Below are 22107 nucleotides of genomic sequence, written 5' to 3'. Positions count from 1 at the left end.
TCTTTTAGCTGGTTTTAAAGCTACACGCCTCAATTATAAAAACATATTTATATACATATGGTCAATTTTGCCTATTTTGAATACTTCATAAAAAAAAGTCTGCTATGTAAAATAAAATTTGAATGACCCTGTATAATATAATATAATGATGCGAAAACTTGACAAAATAAAGAATACTTTTACACCAACGAATTGTGCAAAATATGTTGGTATGATATTGTAAGTACCCACTTCTATTATTCGACACACCCGAGTCAATTTACTTGCTATTCAGTCAGTGTTTACCTGGGCCTACGTGTGTGTGTTATTGTGTCATTGACGAACACGACTGTAAAAAACCATAATAATTGTCTTAATGAAACTCGGGCTATTATATTGTTTTGCACGGTTAAACAAAAAAATCGAAAAAGTGTTGTTATATGACGGACGCAAGAATGATTACAAAAACGGTTAAGTTTTTGCCAACGTAGTCGTTAGCGCTATGTAGGTACTTAAGTCTGGAAAACAAGTGCCCAACAACGGCAAACAAGTAATTGCTGATTAACCACAACAATACGTTTTTGTCTAAACGTGAGCATCAGCAGACAAACGTGAGGTACTTTGTTGCATTTTGACCAAATTTTCTTTCAATAGGTTTTAGAATAATCGATTACATTTTCGAAAAATATAAACCTAGTTTAGTTTAAAACCCGCAAGACTTAGGAAGGTTAGATTATCTCGTTGGGTATATTTGATAAATGAAACATAATGATATCTTTAGATTGCATTCGTATACAATTATTCAAACATAATAATATAATATTGATTTGTTTTTGAAAAAGAAAAGGTTAAGCCTAGTAACATGGAATGTTAGCTAGCTAAGTGCATATAATTGGGACAAATAGATTAATATAATAAGACATAAGTGAAGGGGAATGTGCAAAGTGAATAAAGGTAATGATTGATATGAGAGAAGTCGGGAGAGTGATGACTAGAGTAGCGACCTCACTTGTACATAGATAATCGCATGTACAACCATAGTAATACTTAAATAGAAGATGAGGAGAAGGCAAGTATAATAGTATCATTAGGACACATTCGGATTAACACCATCAATAACTATTATTGTACATTATCACTATAAACTATGAAAAAGTATTTATAGATAATAAAGTAGTATAGTAGCCATAAATAGAAATTAAGCTCATAATGACTTTTAAATATGTTTGGCTACTGCAATCGTGTTATGTACAAATATTAATTATTGTAATGTAATTATATTCATCAGCGGATTTGGCCAGTGGGAAGGTAATGATGATTATTACCATAGCCAGTCTAACATCTATGGGACGCTTATAAATATTATTATTAAATTATACCATTACTATAATTTTCGAAATCACGAAACGAAATGATGTGCTATTACCAATTTACCTCCTTTAATAAGAAAACAATTAATTAATAACTATGCGATATAATTAATATGTATTAAAAATAATAATATTATCTATTACATTTTTTTATATTGTCTTTTAGTATAGTGTAGTAAACGCTTCTTAATCTAGAAAAAACTTGGCAACACTTGAGGTAATATATTTCATTATTTCATAGTGTAGTAAAATGTATTCTTCCTTGTTTTAAAACTAAAATCTGCCGAAAAATTATAATATTAAAAACCAGTTGTCCGAATGATACCTAAATCCTTACTAATTACTATATCCACCAAAACCATTCAGCTGTACACACAAACATTGCATACAGGACAGTCATATTAGACACACAATAAATTAACATGAGCGACCTAGTGATGGTGTGTCGGTACACATTGGAATCTAATTGTTTGGCATAACAGTTTAGCTAAGTTATGTTCCAATGTGCAATACGATTTTTACTTGTTAAGCACAGAACAAAAATTACGTGTTCATTAACGATGATTGTGTTCATACAATGTATAAGCAATATCAGTCGTTAGGGTGGACACATTTTTCAAGATGTTTTTCAAATTTCTGCGTAAGTATAATATAAGTCCTTGATTCTGCGATCACAGCAGTTTCTAAGAAAAACTAAATCCCTTTTCTCTCGATTCTCAAAAGTCAAAGATTCGGTTCCATTGTTATCAGGTCGGGACAGTCGAAAATAATGAACACAATCTCGAGTGACTTTACATAACCCTACTTATACACATTTTATCATAAAAACTTCACCATTGAAAGTTCATGTCAAAATCAATTCATTAAATCTGCATGGTGAGACGGTTTTCAAGTTGTCTTGCTGAAATCGCAAAATTTGTTAGTTGAAGAATACTAACGCATATTTCCAATACCCTCGGACGTCCTATGATGTGGAAACAGATGAGGTTATCCCCTTTAACTCTTATTAAATTCCCTTGGCTCTTATAAAGTCTTTAAACCTCTTCACACAAATATACGTAGACTATCATACCGTCTTGATTGCTGCTAATGGCGGCAAGTTAATTTTTTTGTGTTTTGTGAGCAAAATAATTGAGCATCTTTTTGGATATTGATTCGATTGATTTTGCTGATTGGTTTTAGATAATAAATATGTTATTACGCATAATTTCAAAAGTTATCATATGAAACGTTTGTAAACGTATACATTGGCATTTTTTATTAGTTCGTTGTGGACCTAACTGTTGTTTGCGTGAAATTATATAAAAAAATTACACGGTAAATATTTAAAACTCCATCTCACCGGTTTTGTGATGGCCTTTCTGTAATTATTAGGTACGCTTAACAATCCGCCACGAACTTTGGGTACCATTGAGGGAGATTTGTTCTTTGACGTTACTATGGTTTCGCTGTTATCCGATGCCTATGCCAGTCACATTTGAACCAAGCTAATATGTCTACACGTGAAAAAAATAAAAAATGTTTGGTACAATAAATGTATAATTTTCACTCCGAGTGTTAACAAACAATCAGAGCACAAATATGAAATACATACATATGCTTACTTATATATTTGTTTAAAATCGTTTTTAATCCACAAATGGCGCTTATACCGAGAACTTGGATTTCGTGATTAATGGACGTGACTTGTGTTGCTGGAGCATCAACATGAGCACCACAGCAGTATAGCTACAGTCGAAAACCCCATTTTAACTGTAACAGTAAAAAAGAATATCGAATGACCGTCGACGATCAGGGGAGGGGATAAGTACGGGGAGGGGTGAAATGAAATCGGATGTCATAAATCACCCCACGGCACTGACCCGGGTTCAAGCCGGACAAAGGGGGTGGGGGTGGGGGTAGAGTAAGTCGGGGTAAAAAAAATAAAAGCATAAAAAGAACAACGACAGATTCGTGATTACGTTGTGCGTATATGAAAAAAAAATAATAATAATGATAAATGGACTAATCAGAGGTCGACTTTTTGTCAGCGAACATTAGCAGTGACCAATGTCAGAGTCGGGGGATGTATGCGAAAAGGTTCCTTACCCGCATTGTATGAAAAATGGACCGTCATTTATTTATAAAAAGTAGATTTTAAAAATCAAATGCTATCAAATAAAACAAACAACATTTTAATTTTAATTTTAGAGATCTTATAATACCTTATTCACACACGATATCTAAACTGTATAGTAGCTAATTAAAAACGATTCCTTTTTTTGCATTAAATTATTTTAATTTTAAATTATATGTATAAGTCGGATTACTTAATATAAAATGTAAATAAATATTTTTGCCAGGGTTCCGAAATAACTGTGCACTTTTATTTTGAAAAAGTTCCTGTTCTCTAACTTATACATTTTTTAAGGAACTTTTTTGAAACTCTTAATGCAAGAACTTTTTTGTTGGATCTTTTATTATAAAGTTCTTTCGAGAACTTTTACGTCATAACATTTATAATAAGTTCTTCCAATAACTTTTTTGTCCGGGACTTTTATTTAAAAGTTCTTTATTATAAAAGTTATCTACAAAACTTTTTAATTGTTTTATAATAAAAGTTGTCATCATTAACGATGGGTTTGTATATGAATTGTTTTATTTATAATATAAAAATTTGGTTTAGAACCCCTCTCACTTGTGTACCGTTCTCATTTTCCGGTAAAGTAAGCGCGGATACATATTATTTATTTGATAGGCTTGATTATTGAATAGCTTGTGTTTAAGTATATATAATAGAATAATAAATATAATGAATTCGAACAAGTTAAAGAATTTAAGTACCTTGGAGTAACTCTAAACAACAAAAATATTATGCACGAAGAAATAAATGTGAGGCTGAATACAGCAAATCGATGTTATTTCGCAATGGAGACCCTATTTAAATCAAAAATGTCAAAGAAAAACTTTATGTAAGCTACATAAGACCAGTACTGACGTATGCATGTGCCACGTGGGCCACAACTAAATGGTTATGAAGAAAAACTAAGTAGATTTGAAAGGAAAATCTTAAGAAGAATACATGGTCCAATATTTAGTACTGAAACCCAACAATGGGAATTAAGATCGAATGCACAACTGGGGAACCTATACAAAAGAGAAAATATTGTACAATTTGTTAAAAGTATAAGAATGCAATGGGCCGGACATGCGTGGCGAGCAGACGGATGCCTGATAAAAGAAATAATGACTTGGACGTTAGCAGAGAGAAGACCAAGGGGAAGACCATGAAGAAGATGGATAGACAGCATAAATGAGATATGGAATGCGGTAGCCCAAGAAGTTGGGACGGATTGGCAAGTTATAGCGCAAGATAGAGAGAAATGGGAGGAGGTAGTTTTGGCGGTAAAGATCCTCAATGGATCGTGAAGCCGGTAAAAAAAAATAAAAAATAATAGAATAAAAACAAAACTTGTTTGGAGTAGCACAACCTTTTAGTTTAATCAAGTAAAAATGTGATGTTAAGTCTGTTAAGCACAAAAAATGTATTAAAAACTAAAAAAAAAAAAATCAAGTACAATTTTCTTTGGTATAATTGTACATTTGAACGTCAGTTATAAAAAAAAATAATAATAATAATAAAAACAAAAGTGGTTCACTTATAAAAGAAAATAGTAAGAAAAAAATAATCATGTTAAGGAGGCCTCCAAATTAAAAATTGAACACAATTTTAATCAGACTCCGTTTGTATAAATTCAAATATTGTAACAACAATAATACAAATATAACTTAAAAGGTACACAAAAGAAAAATGGTTTAAAAAATTGTATTAAATACAGACTAAATTGGACGTTAACTATTGTCCCACTAATTTTGGCAGTCTGTTATAAATGGCCACGGCGCTTCATTTACAATGCTATTATTAATAGTATATTATAAAACAATCAATTACATTCCATACAACCTTATGGTAACATCTTCAGGCTAAATACAATTTAATTAATACAATAAAATAACTACATAGTCTTTATGTTCGTGCGTTCATTCAACAAGTATTTGCTAAAATTGTAATGTATAAGTCAACAGAAAGGACTGCAAATTGTTATGTCCTAACTGAAATATGTTTAACACAGTTAAAAATAATAATAGAATAGCATCCAATACAAAATAAGACACATCATGAATACATCAGCAATTCATTATAAGATAACAATCACATTTTTGTAAACAAATTAAATTTAAAACAAGTACTTATTTATTTTCATGACTCGATACGTTTTTTACACTGCGATTCGGCCCTGTGTAACTGATGGTCTGGCGTTGCTTTCAGAATATCAGGCTGCATGTTTCGATTTATGGAGTTGGCTAGGGAAACGCCGTTTTGAGCAAGAGCGTTCATGTAGTCGGCAATCAATAAGGTAATTTCAAGAATCTGTGAAATAGATAAGTGATTGAATGATTAAGTCATTTATTTTTTCAAATAATTACTTACCTTTGGTTTGCTCATAGAAAACAGAAGTTTATGCGATTCTATAATAGCTGATTCTGAAGCAATCACTAACATAAAGTCATCCTGACAACCTCCGAAAGTTAACACCTGCCCATACAAATAGGTTTCAATCAGTTGCATCGACCTCAGTTCCAACAGACTAACACTGTCTTCCGATACAGCTAGCCATAACACTGTGCCTGGTAATACAGTGTTTTCTCCATGTTTCATCTAACAAATAAAACCCAATACGGTATTTAGTGTATAATGATTAAATGACAACAGATAATTTGAAACTGTAAGTTAATGGTAACACTCACTTTAGCTTGAAACAGCAAACATCCGAAATATGGCCATTTTCTCGTACAGGTCAGGTATATTCTCACACAATCGATTACATTACGCCCTTTAAGGGATATCCATTTTTCTTGCAATCCTACTTGAAGGTGTCTAAAAATATAAACAATACATACATGTTATAATAATTATTATTTTCGTGTTTACATTTAAATCAGGACTTAGAACCCGAATTAGCCGGGCACCCTATACAGTAAAAAACCAAAACTCTAAATCACAAAATACGTGAATAAAATATAAATTAGTTTAAAAAAACATGTGTCATGATTTTTTAAGACCTAAATTATATAATGGATAGTCGGAATTTGTTATACTTAAGCAATTGAAGATCCGAAATTAGTACCCAAACACGAGAATAAGAATACCAGAAACCCATACCTAAATTAAATATTTTGCGTTCTAAGTCCTAATTTAGTTATACACGCAAGTATTGATGGTTGATTCTGATAATACTAACTTGATTGCTTCTTGGGACGCTCCATCACGGTATCGATAGGGATAGAATTTATCAAGTGCTTGAAGAACCTGTAAGTCTTTAGTGGTGCCGCCACTTCCACGATTTTTATCACAATAGAATTCACCAAAATCAATCTGTGTCCAATTAATAAATTTATAAATATCAAAAAAGAATAAAAATTTAATTGTTTAGAAGTTTTACCTGAGCCATAAGTGCAGCCAACTCCAAAGCAAGCTCTTTTGTGAGAGGAAAACGACCTTGAACTACTTGCTGGTTTACTTGATAGCAAAGCAACAATCTTTCGCGATCGGTTTCTTTTTTGACAAACGACTTGAAGTACAATCTATTTTTAAAAATCAGTCGAATGACTCGAGTGTTTTCAAACTTGCCCGAGCCTTTTTCACGCAGTGCCGTTTCCCATTTTGATATCACGTCACAAAGCTACAAAACGACACAAGTTTATTAATTACGTTGCATTGACTTATCAAAATTTTAGTTTGATCTGACCTTGGCTTGCGGTTCAATATAGTGCTCTAAGTCTTTTTCAATTGGGTCATCACTGAACAAAGTAAAACCCGACTGGGTACTATCACGACAACCAGTCTCTTGATTAAGTGTGCACAGAAACTCTTCAATTGTTGTTGAACCATCAAAGCCGACGACCTGAGGTTTAGATTGGATTACAGTCAGTGTACAGTCACATCAAATAACTAATTTTTTTTTTTTTAATTACTTGATATGTTCCATTGAGCAGGTGAACAGGAATGGAATGCGGTAATGAATGATGATAAGGATTTTTCAATAAAATTGACAATACTTCCATCCTCGACGGTTTTACTTCACGTGGACCATTCGTTATTGTACGTTCCAGTGCACGTTCACAATATGCAGAATACTTTCCGCATTCAGTCCTGTGAATATATATATGTATTAGAATGATATAAAACAAATTATTGGTCATCGTATCAACTTACTTAGTATCTATGTTTCGCTTTAAATGTAATTTGAGGAACCACAGCAATTTGGTATTTTTGGGTACGAATAACGAAACAGCGAGTGCTAATAATTGCCACCCTTGGACAAACACATACATAGGAGGATTCGCTTTGCAGTGGTCGAGTAATGATGAGGTAGCCGGACTTGGTGGAGCAGTTATACTGTGACTTGGCGATCCCGGGACTACAGACTGTGTCGTGCTGATTGTGGGTGAAGACGCCAATGCAGCATCGCAAGTGAACAGCGACTGTGTGGCGCATAATAAGAGTTGCTAGAAAAAAACAGGGGAAACGCGGTGCCTAAATGCCTAAATTTCTTAATCCATTTTTCATTTGATAATTTAAATTTATTTTTGTAACTGCAGCTCTCGTTTGATTAAATTAAATTCAAATTTGAATGTTATCATGCAAGAACATGCAAAATTATTAAAAGACTATCCAGAGAGGGACATTGCAAATAATATTATCAAATTTTGCATAAAATAAAAATTGCTTGATACAAAAAAAAAAGAAGTTTAATCCAAATAGGTTTGACATGATAGTAGGTATTTTTAGAAATCAAATTTCTAATTGGTTGTCAAACTATGTGGTTTACTTAAATAATTAGGAAATAGTAAACTTTAGGCAAATACCGCATATCCAATGTCTTTTCTTAAACATCATACAAACTACATTGGTCAACTTCAAAAAAAGTAGCGTAAAGATAATGTAGTAAAACAAACACAAACATTAACAATTTTGAGCTCGCCCCGAGGCTTCTAAATTTATATCCAAATGTGATATATTTTATAACTTGAGTATTTATACAAATATTGTACTATTAATGACAAGTGTTTTGAAGTGACCATCGTATTTTAGTTATGTTTCAAATAATAATTACAAATAAAGATGACTAATTAATAATAAAGCATGGCATTTCAAAATAACTCACATTAGTGTATTAATAAAAATTTAATTTGTATACATTTTGATATTTAAAAATGTAAGACCATAAAGCTGAAAATTTATTACTATAGATTCTCTCAGAGAACATATTATTCCAGTATTACAGTAAAAATTAAAAATTAACCAATTTGAGAATTATTTTTTAATGCCAAAAAGAAGCAATGGGAAGGGGAACTTACACGATGCCGCAGTTTGGAGAATACCTGGACGCCATGTTTGTGGGAGGCATGTCGAGATGTTTGTTTGATTAAAGCGCTCAGTAATTCCGCTTGCAGTTCCCAGTTGTCAAGGCACAACTGTAGTGCGTTTTGTGCTAAAACAACATGGTAATCGATGCCAGCGTTCTCAATCGCCACAGACATAAACAACTGACAACTCTGAAAAATAACCAACCATTAGAATTCTGAATACAGTTTCTGTATTGTATTGATCTTACTTTAAATAATTTAATCGCTTCATATTGTAACGATTCGGCAGATAAAGTAGTCAGCGGATTACTTATAGCTTCTTTGGAGTGTAATAGAATTGGATGCTTCCACACTACGCAGTCTTTAAAAAAATTTATAAAAATAAAAATAACGCAAGAATATTGTTTATATAGGACATGCAGCCTGTTGAATTGAAAATTACTTGGATCGCCTGAAGCTTCCATTAACTTTTGTACAATTTGTTCAAATTGGGTTCCAGATTGATTTCCACTTCCAGAAACTACAGTGAGATGATAAAGCCACGAATCTTTTTCTTGTTTAGAAGACATTAGTAAATATGTAGGTGGTCCTTGGTGTGATGGATGTAGGGCTATGGTCGGGGGTTGGTTAGCATCACGTTCTTCACTATCCGAATCAGAAACGTGGTCGACGGTCTCTACACGGCAATCTCGCATATTGATTTGACCAAAAGCACTCTAAAACGGTAATAGGAATATTATTTTATCAATAACACCTGTAGACTATTCTCTTTTTCACGAGAGACCAGTACTGCACAGAAACCAAACCGTATTAGTATACGAGTAGCATGCACTTGCACAGACAGAAGTAAAAGTAATGCGATTTGGTATCTGCCAGTTCTGCTCTCTTGTAAAAAAAGAGTATTGTGATAATGTTGAACAAAAAAAATCTTACAGTATCCGTAGAAGATTTGAAGTACAAGAAAGTTTTCCCTACAAGCACACACCAACATCGTTTTGCATGACCATTTCTAACTTTGGTAAGCCAGCCTTGAATCGTTGGTTTATTGTTTTCATTATTTAAAAGTAACTTAGTCGCATTGTGTCTTTGAACGTTCTAAACAAAACAAACCCAATGATTAGCAAAAATATTCAAAAGAAATTTGCTGACAGAGTATACTTGTAAAACTTTGACCCAATCTTCCATGGCGGCAATTGAATCAGCAGTGAGGTAAAAAGTCTTTTTGCTAGTCGATATTTCAAACGTAGCTGCACCATCTTGTCTAGTAATTCGGCATAGGTCATCAATGGTTATTTCTCGCTGAGGTTTACGAGAAACATCATTCTGTAACAAGAATGTAATATATAAAAATTCTCTACAATAACAAAATTACCTAATGGTCACTAAATAATTCTCCGACGAGTTACAATTTCTAAAATATTTTCATTCTATCTGTAGGGAAAACCCAATGAAAATTTTGTTATATGAACTCACTTGGGTTTTCCAATAACGGAGTTTGCCATTGTTCAGTACAAAGTACCTTCTTCTCCAAGTCTTCAGTTTTCCACCTAATTTGGCTAAATGACCAGATTTGTCGAGCACCCCTGTTTTAGCACATCGGCTTGGACTATCGGCAACAACAGCTGAGCCATTGAGATTTAATCTCAGCACTAACGACGACCATTCTGCTGAATCTCCACCGCACGACATGGCGTCAGGAGGTATTGCATAATCGTCTGATATACCGGATTCCATTGATGTATCTATTATATCGTACAAATGTATTATTAACAATGTTCGACCAACTGAGAGCGAAATAAATAAATACTTTTGGAAGGCGATCCTGAAGAAGTTTGTTTCAAAGGAGAGAAAGTAGAGGCAGTTTTGTGGCTTTTACTGGGACTGGAACTGGATAGGGAAGTGTCTGTATTATCGGTGCTACTGCTGTTTGTGATCCGGGTGGCCATACTGTGTGTGTTTTGCGTGTTGATGTGTTCACCTTCGCCATCACTAGAATCATCAGAGGAATCGCCGGAAAACGGACTAGATCGAATTTGGCTGGCTCTCTTTAAATTAAAAAAAAATATAATAGTATAATTATGAATTATTTTTATTTAAAAAAAAATAGAAATAATAACAATTTATGATTCACTTGCTTACCCCTTTGACAGTAGCGTAAACTGGTACGCTTATATTGCAATATCCTTGAGAGTTGACTCCTCGGGTTTGGTTAACATTAGGTTCGACATGGCCGGCGGGGGCAGTGGATAAACCTTCGTTCGCCACTTGATATATGCGAGATTCCCAGGAAGGAAACCTGTGCAAGGGTGGCGTCGGAGGTTTATTGGTTTTGTCCCAAGGCAACGTCTCCCTACTAGGCGTGTAGATCTCCGCATAGTCGTGGGCAATGTCCGATTCGACACATACTGATTTTGCTAAAACAACACCAAACACCTTCTTGAGCCTGACATTTTTGACATTATTGTACTTATTATTACAAGTTACTACATACGTCTTAGTGAATTAAGGTTGAGCGCCTCCGTGGCCGCCACTGTACTACATTCGTTAGCTAACTGTTCGTGAGTCGACACTGCAGGGTCTATGGTCGACACGACTGGGGGCGCTTGGACACAAGCAGACATATGCCGACGGTGTGTACGTTGGGACCGATCAGGTGTGCGAGTTTTCTGATGTCGGTCCACTTGGGCGTAGACCGGTTCGTTGTCGGATAAGGCACTAAAAAAAAAAAAAAGAATGGTTAAAAAAAAAAGGCCCAAGTCATAGTTATTGCAATATGAGGGAAACACCAATCACTTACTGTGTGGAACCCGTGCTGTTGGCCCTGTGCAACGAAGCCGTACTGGTTCGCGGCGAAGAAGTACCAGCACAAGCGCTAACTGCCATTTTGTCAGTGCTTAACTGAGCCATTTTGTCGGCGCTCAACTGTGCCATGTGCCGCCTCAAGAGCTCCAGCTGTTGGTTGCACTTGTGGTTCTGTTCGCGGAGATGCTGGTTTTGAGCTTCCAAGTCTCTCAATTTGTTGGTCACCCATTCTTTGATGCGCGCCGCTTTGGCTTCTACCATTTTGGCGTCCTGAAGTCTCAGCTGACGCTGCAAAAAGGAACCGGCATGTTATTTTAGTAAGGGGTCTTCTCGTGTTAAGGTATTAATTGATTTTTGTTTTATGTCCATCGTTCACACAACGGACGTACCTGTTCTTCCACTTGGGTGGCCAGCTTGCTGATGGCTTGCTCTTTTTCGGCTTGATCCGGCAATTGCGTGTTCCATTCAGCTTGGAGACGTTCTTCCATAACACGGATCTGAAACCACGAACGACATATCATTAAGGTAAACAACAGTTTAGTATGCACACGACTGTAATAATAATTGGTGTCAACAGCGGTTTACCTATCATGGGGTTCATTGACTCATCAACATGAAGTCACTTTTTTAAATACCTAATATTACAGTGTTATTGATATGTGCGTAAGAAAACGAACGCGACCGGCTGACATGCTGTGACTCATTATGTGACACAGTAGCCCGACTGTCTGCCCGTGTCCCTCCACCTCCCGGCTGCTACACTACACTACACTTCAAAAGAAACAACCACCCTAACCAGGTCAGTACAATAGGCACTGGCAATGGATCAGGGTCATGCACCCCTCGCATAAATTTCCATTTATCGATTTGCGTACATCAGCTCACAAGCGTTTTTAACATGGCCCGTGATTTTTTTGATAAAAACACCACAACACATCACAATATCAGCAAACAAAATACTGTTATGTTAATATATTTTTTTAAATCTTTTACTTTAATAGTACACACAATAGTTGTGTACTTAATATCACGCCGTAAAACGTTGGCCTATTATAAAATTAAATGAAAAAAAAATTGACAACATAATATAGTGGCAAAGCTTTTATCGCCATTACGTAATAAGCAAACACAACTTGTTCGTTTTAGTACAGTAATATATTATGTTTGCAACAATTACATCAATGAGTGTACCCAAGGGAAATTTAGACACTCACGCCAAAATGTTTTTATTAAATATATTATATTATTATTCAAAATTGAATAAGTAAAACTTTTTGCGCCCTACAAATTACTCACAACTTTTTTTTCTAGTTAAACGACAAGAAAACAATAATGAACTAAATTAGCAAAAAAAAACGTATGTAAACATTTCAAAATAGATGATGTTTTCCCGCGAAACGCTTTTCTTGAAATTTCATGCACACTATCTTACGGTTAATACTTTTAGCTAGATACGTTTTTTTTATCCTGTTTTTTAATCCTACCTTAATATAGTTGTCCACGTGATGGTTTTTATTTATTACTACAACATGGCGATAATTAAAATAATAATCGTATAGAATAAAGCAAAGTACTCGCCCGTTTTCTGCACCATTAAAAATTATATTAATATAAAACAACGGTATAAAAAAATAAATAGATGTAAAAATATAAAACCAGCACTAAACGATAGATGTTTGCCCCTTAGTGAATCGTATGAACGTGGTGGCTTGGTCCGTAACATGTGACGGCTGTCCAGAAGGGGTGGAAAGTGGTCGGAGGGATGAAGGGAATTAAAAAATCAATGCCCCCTTCGGCACCACGTTGCTAACGGCAACACGCGCGCCGTCTATGCCACAACCATATGCACATCATAATATTATTTAGCACACAATTATTGTTACTACAGCTGAAGCGTTGCACGTGTACTACATATAAATTATTTTTTACACGTGGACGACGCGGCTGATTATAAACAAAATAACAAATTTTTTATTCGTTCTAATCGTTACATTGCATATTTATACATTTATACCGAATTTGAAAAAAAACCACTGGTGGAATAGTTCTGATCAGCTAGTGTAGATGTCGCCGCATATACATGTGCAGAACACCGTCACTAACTACAAATAATAATAATTAACCGAGATGTGCATTTCAAGTCCATTCGATTCACAAGTTAACGCAGTAAAGATCTAATATTTTTTTCACTATTGAAAACTTACGAGAAATCATTAGGGTCCATAGAGCTTTTGTAAAAATAATTTTACTAGAGAGCAAGAAAATATTAATATTTTTAATGCGTTTTTTGAAGTAATTATAAATCGCACCATCGTGTAGAAAAATTAATGGAGTGTTAAAAATTACTAAGTGAAAAATGATCAATAACGACTCATTTTAACTTGAATAATAAATAAAAAAATCTACAAAAACTATTATGGAAATAACAATAGTTTTGGAATTATCAACAAATTAACTTTGACTAACTTAAATTTAATGTCGATAATATTTCAAGTAAACGCTGACTATAATTATATTAACAAGACGGGTTATAGTTTTATTTGCAAAATAGTTCTAAATTTTAAAAACAATACTGCTTTAAACTACAAAAAAATTACTTTATCACTTTTTACACGAGCGCGACGATATGCAAAGAATTTTTTTTAAGTGATCCACTCAATATTTCATTTGGTTTCATTAGTAATTTAATTTTTTTTCTTAGTGTTTTTATACAACGTGTAGTGTAGTCATGGTTAAAATACACAGGTTATTGCACGTCGTCTCGAATGGTTATCTCCAGAAATAAAACGGCATATCAATCTTACTATTACTATTTACTCGATTTTGGCTTCCGTTAGGCTGGCATATTTGTTTTTATCATTGAATATATGACAAAGAAGGTATATGTGCAATAACCTTGTATATTTCAATTATGAGTGTAGTACCTATTAAATTTATCTGCGCGCATTATTCACCGTACTTACCTTTCCTCCACTCTGTTCTAACTTTTTAGTTCTAATAACTTTAAAAGTAATGACTCATTATCGACCAGTCAAAAATCAGTTACTATGAAATAATGAGTGAACTACTTTTAAAAAAATCACCTTCGATAATTAATATTTTATTATTTGTTAGTTTTTTAGTTGGTTGTTTGCAGTTTTAAAATATAACTCTATGACAAAATGAAATTCAATAAAAATATCACTTTTATCGCTTTAGTTCTGAACACATCAGTAGGTTAAAAAAATTAATATTTCAAACAATTTGGGTACTAAGTATTATTGGGATAGTTAAGAAATAATATTTGATATCAACGTGACCGTTGTTATTGCAGCCTACTTAAACGCGGAGTAGACTGTAGTCTATAAAAATAATTTTAATTTAAAAATAACAATTCGCTGTTACCGTGGCAACGGCTTCTATAGTTGGCGATGCGTAAATATTGTAAATTATTGCGTCACCCTGTACACAAAAACAAGAGGAAAGCCTCTGTCGGAGAATATAATTCGCTCCTTTGGGCAGTGTAAAATATAATGAGACCGAGAGAGGAGAAAACTATGGCCAAGACGACACCCTAATTGCAAACATCCAGCGCCTAAGTAGCTTTAGTTTTATATTTACCCACCCGAAGAAGAGGCGAGCTTTTGGATTTCGGGGTATTATACTTAGGGTAATTGAAAGAACCGTAACCACCGTTTTTTTAGAGAGCTTATACTTTATTACTACACAATTTCCTTCAAAATAAGATATAATAAATAACATAATGTGAATCAAACTACTATTTAAGCGCATAGCTTCTTTTAAAGTATAAATGAGATGTACTATGTTAATAAATAAAAGTCCGTTGGGATATGTATGTCTGCGTGCATCCTAAAATTTGACTGATTGTTAACAAATGGATATCCGACAATGCTTATTCGCTCACTAGAATATAAGGGCAAATGGGATTGTAAAAACGAAAGTCTACCTTAGTTTGGTTTTAGGTTTCACCAGAATTGTTAGTGTAACGCACGGTTAATAGTTGACCACGACACACTAATCCGTTAACTAATTTGTTTGAAAAAAATATATGTATATAGTATATGTATACATTCTAGTATTCAACATATTATTATGAATGCTCATTTTTCTACATAAAAAACAACCTGATATACTAAATATCTAATGATTATATAGCGAGTGATGTTAATTTATAGATAACTAAAGTATATGATATAGATCATTAAACATTTTTGAATGGACTTCTTTTAAACTATACGTTTTATCTCGAGGGGGTGAAAGAAATCTTCATAGAACATACAAAATGTTTTAAAAAACCGTTGTCGCAGAAAAGTACAATAAGCTTGGGTAGAAAAATACATCAAAACCAACTTATACAAATTAATAATTTCAAAATCTGTAATAATTCTAAACATGAAACTGTCAAAATTATTTTTACATAGTTTCTAAATTAATTTTATTAAAAAATAAATTATATTCAAGCTCCAATATAGACTATATATTTAGCTCATTGAAAACGCGGCAAAAAGTTCCTTAGTGTTATTTAGCATACAACAACGAGACGTATGCAAATTGTAATAATATTTCATATAAACTTTAAAAGCCTGCAACGACGGTGCGGCGAGCTACCAACAGTATTATACAAATTCAGGTTATATTTTACTGCTTTATAAACTTTGCGTTTAAATTTCCGGGCCTGAAGGTAATTCACATGCAACTACGAGCCAGTAAATACTTTTGAGTTTATCCCGTTATTATTTTATCCCTTTTCCTTTTCTATACACTGTTTTGCAATTAATCGATAAAGACTATTGCATTGCACTTACAGTTTTGGTCTCTCCCATGTTGGTAGTCTTATTCAAGATGAATCCAACGCTACATAATATTGGTAAATGCTGTGTACAGCGAAACTACCAAATAAACAACATAACCCGGTGGCGATTTTAAAGGGTTATGGGCGGAAAAAACAACTAAATAATAATTTGTTCTGTATGTAATCTCCGGGCGATATTGCGTTTTTCAAATTGGATTACTGTCCAGTGCTAGGAAGTCACTGGCATGGCGTATGGGCGAGTAATGCGATCAATGCTAATCAATGTGAAATGTCATAAAATTGTAATTACAGAGAACGTGTACCCGAGGGGATAACGGTCAGTTGCACTATTACTTTTTGCGTTTCCGCCGTATATGCTGCACACGGTAGCCCGTATAATATTGCCAACGGTATATAAGGTAAAAAACGCCCACATTGTGCTAAAGTGTTTTTATATATAATATATTTCTTTAGCCGAGGATTTTGCATATTTCATCCGGGTTTTTAGTTGTGTTTGCTAAAAATATTACAAGCAAATATATACCCCCATGTACCCCCATTCATATATATTGCAGCTGGAAAAAGTAATATCGCGCAAGGTTTAGAGGAATTTTAATATCTTATAGACGTCATAATATTTTATAAAGTCGGTCTTTAATAAGAAGCCTTACATCTTCTGCTCACCATTCGACCTTGGGTAACACATTATAGATAGCACTTGTTTACTATATACAACACTACTAGGTAATCACAACAACAAACTCAAAAACAATATAATTATAATACAAAATAGTATATTGACAGTTTTATAAGCCGGACAAATGTCGAATAAAATTTATAACTATCTACCAAAGTTAATTTTAATTAATATGCCCGTTCTCTGTTTATTTGATATTAAAAAAATCAGAAAAATGGTAAACACTAACCTCCCTGTGTAACCATCGATTAAATAAAATATATCATAATATGTAAATGTCAGTTAAAAACAAAACAAAAATCATTAAGTGACATATTGTTGCTTTTCCACTTTAAAACAATAACAAGAAAATAATTGACTTGAAAAACATGATTCACAGATCGAAGCCAATTTAATCTGGACTATTCTTCTTTATATATAATAATATACAAAAAATCTATATTGTTAGTACGACAAACATGACATTGGAAAAACAATTGCAATGACTCGACAAAACAATATGTTTGTTTTACTATCATAGGACGGCAAAGTGTCGTTAATGGTCTAGATAATAATCGAGATCTATTAATTTTATTTTAATGTATCAAATTTGTACACACACGATTTGTTCTCAGACATAACATCCTATTAACCGGACCAAATAAATAATTATTATAATTATAAAGTAGTAACGAAGATCATAATGGGTTTTACAAGAAAAACAAACATCGTGTCATGGCACTTGTCCAACGTTTTAAATGAGTACGCGTTATAAAAAACGATAATTTCGGTTGGACAATAATTAATAATTATTGTTAGTAGCAGACGTATATAATCAAAACAAGCACATAAGAACAAATCATGTAAAAATATCTGGTAATCCTCCTAATAAAAAAAAGGCTTTTTTAAAAATTGCTAAAAATAAACTCTGTTTTCTTAAGTACGAGAATCTAGGTCATATCGTTATGTATATTTTTGTCTATAAGCGTAAATTACTATAATATGTTAAGGTGAATGTATACCTAAAAAATCGCCCTAATAACCCAAATCCGATATGTTTGCACCATGCGGCTATTCTCTAATTGAATACCGTCGAGCCAAAAAAATACCAAATGGGTAACAAAAAAATAACATACTGATTAAAAATATAAACAGTGTACGGTCCCACAAGTCTTGAGGGTTTACGAAAATATAGACAATACAATATAATATAACGAACGCAGTAATTAGTGCAACCAAATAGAATGACATTTTCAAGGTTTAACGTTGACCGTATTAAAGTTATAAAAAAAAAAAATCAAGGTACTTAACATTAAGATTTAACATGTTCCATTAAAATATAAGTTATCTTCGATTCAAAATGTATAAATCAATAAATTGGTTTATTAAAATATACAATATTTCTAATGGTACTCTCTATGAGTTGGATAATTCTGGACATCAGTAAACGGTATCTTATCATTTCCTAAGTCGTATGCCGTTATTGAGAATTGTATTCCAAAAGTGAACTTTTAATGTAAACACTTTTAGTGTTAATTGATATTACATGATAAAATATTAAGATAATATTATCATTGATTATAAATAATATAATATATAATAATAATATATGTTAATAATAATGTTAAATATATAATTATAGTTAGGTTAGGTGGACAGGACAGGCAGGTGATAATTTTGAAATTATTATTACTCAAGCTACAACATTTGAAGTTTAATAAGAGGATATTTTATTTAAATTATTGAAAAATTTACATAATTTTAGCCTAGAAACTGAATCATAGTTATTAATTACACAAACACGTTGTAAAAGGAATAAACATTAATTCTATATAGTTAGTTACTGGCCAAGAGCAAGTTTTTAGATTTCCATAAAAAAACAATTTCAATAATTACAAATATTAGAAAACCGATTAAGCACAAATACGAGCGGTTCTATTTCACTTAAAACGTCGACTAGTGAGATTCAAAGCACGTTTTCGGTTTCACTATTAAACTTTACTCTATGGGAAGTGGGTTTAAGTTTCATAACCGTTATGCGTAACGCGAACGAAGCAAATTTTTTTTGGATTAAATAGCCATCTGTATTTTAATGAAATGGAAACGCAAATAGCAGGTTTTTTATTCGGAGAACATTACCCAATGATTTATACGTTTCTCCTTTTCTTCCTCTCTCAGAATAGATATATAATAAATTTAATATAGTTTTACATATTAAAACCTTCTATTTTCTTTGTTCTATGCTAAACTATAATAATACAATGATTCGGTTGCCGTTTTTTTTCCATATAGTAGTTTTAATAAAATCTTTATCCCTAATCCCCACTAGCTTCTAATAGATATATTTATAGAGGACATGTGGTTTTCATATTATGAATCAGACGCTGTGTTTAGAATTTCAATATAAACAATATATCAACCAACGATCATCATCAAAACGCATATACTTGTATACATGTAAAGAACGCTTGTTGTGAACATATTTTTGGTATTCAAAATATAATATATTAGTAAAGTGCTTTATTATATATATATGAATTGTTTATTTAACTTTTATGTTCTGCAAAACGTTTGTGTGGAAACTATTGCAGTTAAACCACGCTATTCTTAAATAAACGTACACTTAACCGTCAAAAGTTTTCTTGCTTCCAACTATATTTACATACAGCAGAAGTAGAAGTTTAATGCGAAGTAAGAAACAAGTGAAACAAAATAAGTTCTTGCATACAAATATGAAAGAAATATTTTAATATGCATATATACATTAAAATAAAATACTTTTTAATAAATACATTTATCTCAAACTAAATTAAGGGCTGCGGGGAAAACGACTCAAGTCAATATTTCCAAATTTTCAGTGTTGCAATTTTAATGTTTCAAAACTAAAAAAACTCAGTTATAAGAGTTAAGAGAACACCAATATAATACACATATTATTGTTCTTTCTTTATAAAATTAAAATAAAATTTTTTTTCGTAAAATTAAAATTTGAAAATTGGACTATCGTTTTTCTCTACAGCCCTTCAAATATACATACATATATATATATATAGGTATACATTATATATCTCACCTTTCCTTCAGCTTCCACAGCTCTGGTCTCTGCTTCCAGAACCCGCTTCTCCAATTCGGACAGCTGTAAAAAAAAAAAAACGATTAGCACATTAATTTTTTTCTTTATAAAATATCTCTGAATAAGCGACAAAAATAAATCTGTTGAACAGAGGGGGCGACTGCTTCATCCTCGGTCGTATTTGACCGGAAGATGGAGTTAGTGATCTCTGTATATCACATCCGTATTAATAAAAACTAACAGTTCGACTAAAGGCCAAGCAAGTATTATGGAACATTTACCATACGTTAGAGAGCTTCGTCTGGTTTTTGTAGTAACGAAATGACAACTGGAAAAGAGCAAATAGCACACACACATGTATGACAACCGGACTAATTGGGCCCGCTGAAAATAAATTACCCTTTTCTTATACACGCGCAGAATCGAGAAAAAGATATATTATAAGGAGCGAGACAGATTGAGCGAATGGTTTTATTTTAATTCCCGGTTAATCCTGGCCAATATGTTGTCCCATTGTCTCGCATTATCCAACACTGTTTAATTATATAATATTTTAGGCGTTAAAATTGCCGTACATTAATTAAAGTCAGACAGAGTTGGAGAATTTGCATTAATCCTACAATATGTTGCCATAAGCAAATTACCACAACGCAACAACGATCGCATGAAAAGGTTGAGTACACTGTTATACACTGTACACTGTTACAAGTTATACAAACTACCAACAACCGAATATTTAATGAAATCTTAACAAATAATACTTACTATATAATATTTCCTATCGTTGTATATTGATTTATAAAAAAAAAAATCCCAAGTTGTGGTTTGTAAAATAATATACTGAGAAAATCGGTCGGATAATTAAAAAAATAAATATATCATTTGTTATTCAAAAAATAAGATTTTGACCTAAATTTGTAATTATTATAAACGAAAATATAACAGCTTCTGTTAACAAATTGTCAAATTAATATTATTTCTTCAAACGTCCGATCTATAAGCATAAATAATTACATGTTCATCCTAACACTCCCCACACAGAATCCTTACTCATACATATTACAGAATATAAAAATTAACTGTAATATTGATTTTGTTGTTGTTTTAAAATATCCATATTATCAAGTGCGTTCTGTAATATTAAACTGAAAAGGTCGTATAGCCAACAATAAATCACAAATCTCTATAAACTATACATATTGTATACATATAGGAAGTAACATTAACTCTATAATTAAGTCTGAATGTAAATCAAAAAGCGATTACCCAAATGGTTGTACGATTTTAATCGGTGTCAAAACAAAACCTAACCAAAATGTGTATGAATATATAAATAGTAAGTATACACGGTTTAAGGCAAGGTTTGTTTGATTCTGATTGCGGACCGGCGCTATTTACTCAAACCGCGTTGCCTTTGGGGATTCGACCAAAATTACATCATCGAATTGTTTCGGTTTACAATTGAATTGCATTTGAATAAATTACGATTTAATCATTTCCCCCTTTACGATTGTATTTATTCAATTTTTATTTTTTAACGTTGACTACGCGTGTTGAGGTATTTTTTTGTTAGGGACATATGCCGCCAAAATGTTTTCATGAAAATGTGCATTCGCGGTCCAAATATTAACGGTCATTTATTTAAATTTGTTTGCCTCGGCTGTCTCGCACAGCCTTTCCTCGCCTTTAAATTAATCGTTTTACCATTAAAAAAAAAAATGAACTTATACCCACGTGCGACTTATGAAAACCCGTCGACATTTAGTCATCGTTTAATTTTAATAAGAAAACGACCGGATAATCATAATATCTATTCGATTAATATAAAATAATAGTATCGTTTAGCTTTAAAACGACAGAGAAAAAAATTATAATAAATAAAAAAACCTATAACGTATTTAAATTTGGAAATTCTGAATTAATATAATTTTGAACTCCAAAATCTATAAAATATAGAAAATAGCGTTTTTAAATAACTCTGTTTTCATCATCAACGCAAGTTTAC

General features: G+C 32.6%; 1 protein-coding gene across 7 annotated transcripts in view; it reads right to left on the bottom strand.

Moving 5' to 3' along the window:
• Positions 1–4851: 4851 nt before the first annotated feature.
• Positions 4852–22107, bottom strand: part of LOC126846136 (uncharacterized protein CG43867) — a 69059-nt gene continuing 51803 nt past the window's right edge. For 2 of the 7 annotated variants that reach the window (XM_050585326.1, XM_050585325.1), the window contains exons 3-22: positions 20103–20165; positions 11951–12058; positions 11557–11849; positions 11251–11474; positions 10899–11173; positions 10567–10804; positions 10233–10501; positions 9918–10082; positions 9693–9854; positions 9202–9475; positions 9008–9120; positions 8751–8948; positions 7606–7874; positions 7365–7542; positions 7139–7294; positions 6833–7072; positions 6632–6765; positions 6138–6267; positions 5821–6048; positions 4852–5760 (exon numbers count right to left, since the gene is read on the bottom strand). In XM_050585326.1, coding sequence (XP_050441283.1) covers positions 5590–5760; positions 5821–6048; positions 6138–6267; positions 6632–6765; positions 6833–7072; positions 7139–7294; positions 7365–7542; positions 7606–7874; positions 8751–8948; positions 9008–9120; positions 9202–9475; positions 9693–9854; positions 9918–10082; positions 10233–10501; positions 10567–10804; positions 10899–11173; positions 11251–11474; positions 11557–11849; positions 11951–12058; positions 20103–20165 — 3888 coding nt within the window. In that variant the 3' untranslated portion in view covers positions 4852–5589. Of the gene's footprint in view, positions 5761–5820; positions 6049–6137; positions 6268–6631; positions 6766–6832; positions 7073–7138; positions 7295–7364; positions 7543–7605; positions 7899–8750; positions 8949–9007; positions 9121–9201; positions 9476–9692; positions 9855–9917; positions 10083–10232; positions 10502–10566; positions 10805–10898; positions 11174–11250; positions 11475–11556; positions 11850–11950; positions 12059–12146; positions 12255–13045; positions 13260–20102; positions 20166–22107 lie in introns of those variants that run through there. The other 5 variants (XM_050585322.1, XM_050585327.1, XM_050585324.1 and 2 more) reach the window with 4 other exon arrangements.

Source organism: Adelges cooleyi, unplaced genomic scaffold, assembly GCF_023614345.1.
Source record: "Adelges cooleyi isolate 19-005CV unplaced genomic scaffold, UGA_ACOO_1.1 ACOO_flye_CR_arks_rails_tigmint_CR_PRNA_9, whole genome shotgun sequence".
In the NCBI taxonomy this organism is placed as follows: Eukaryota; Metazoa; Arthropoda; class Insecta; order Hemiptera; family Adelgidae; genus Adelges; species Adelges cooleyi.
The sequence above is the reverse complement of the archived record's forward strand: the minus strand, read 5'-3'. Positions and strand labels throughout refer to the sequence as shown.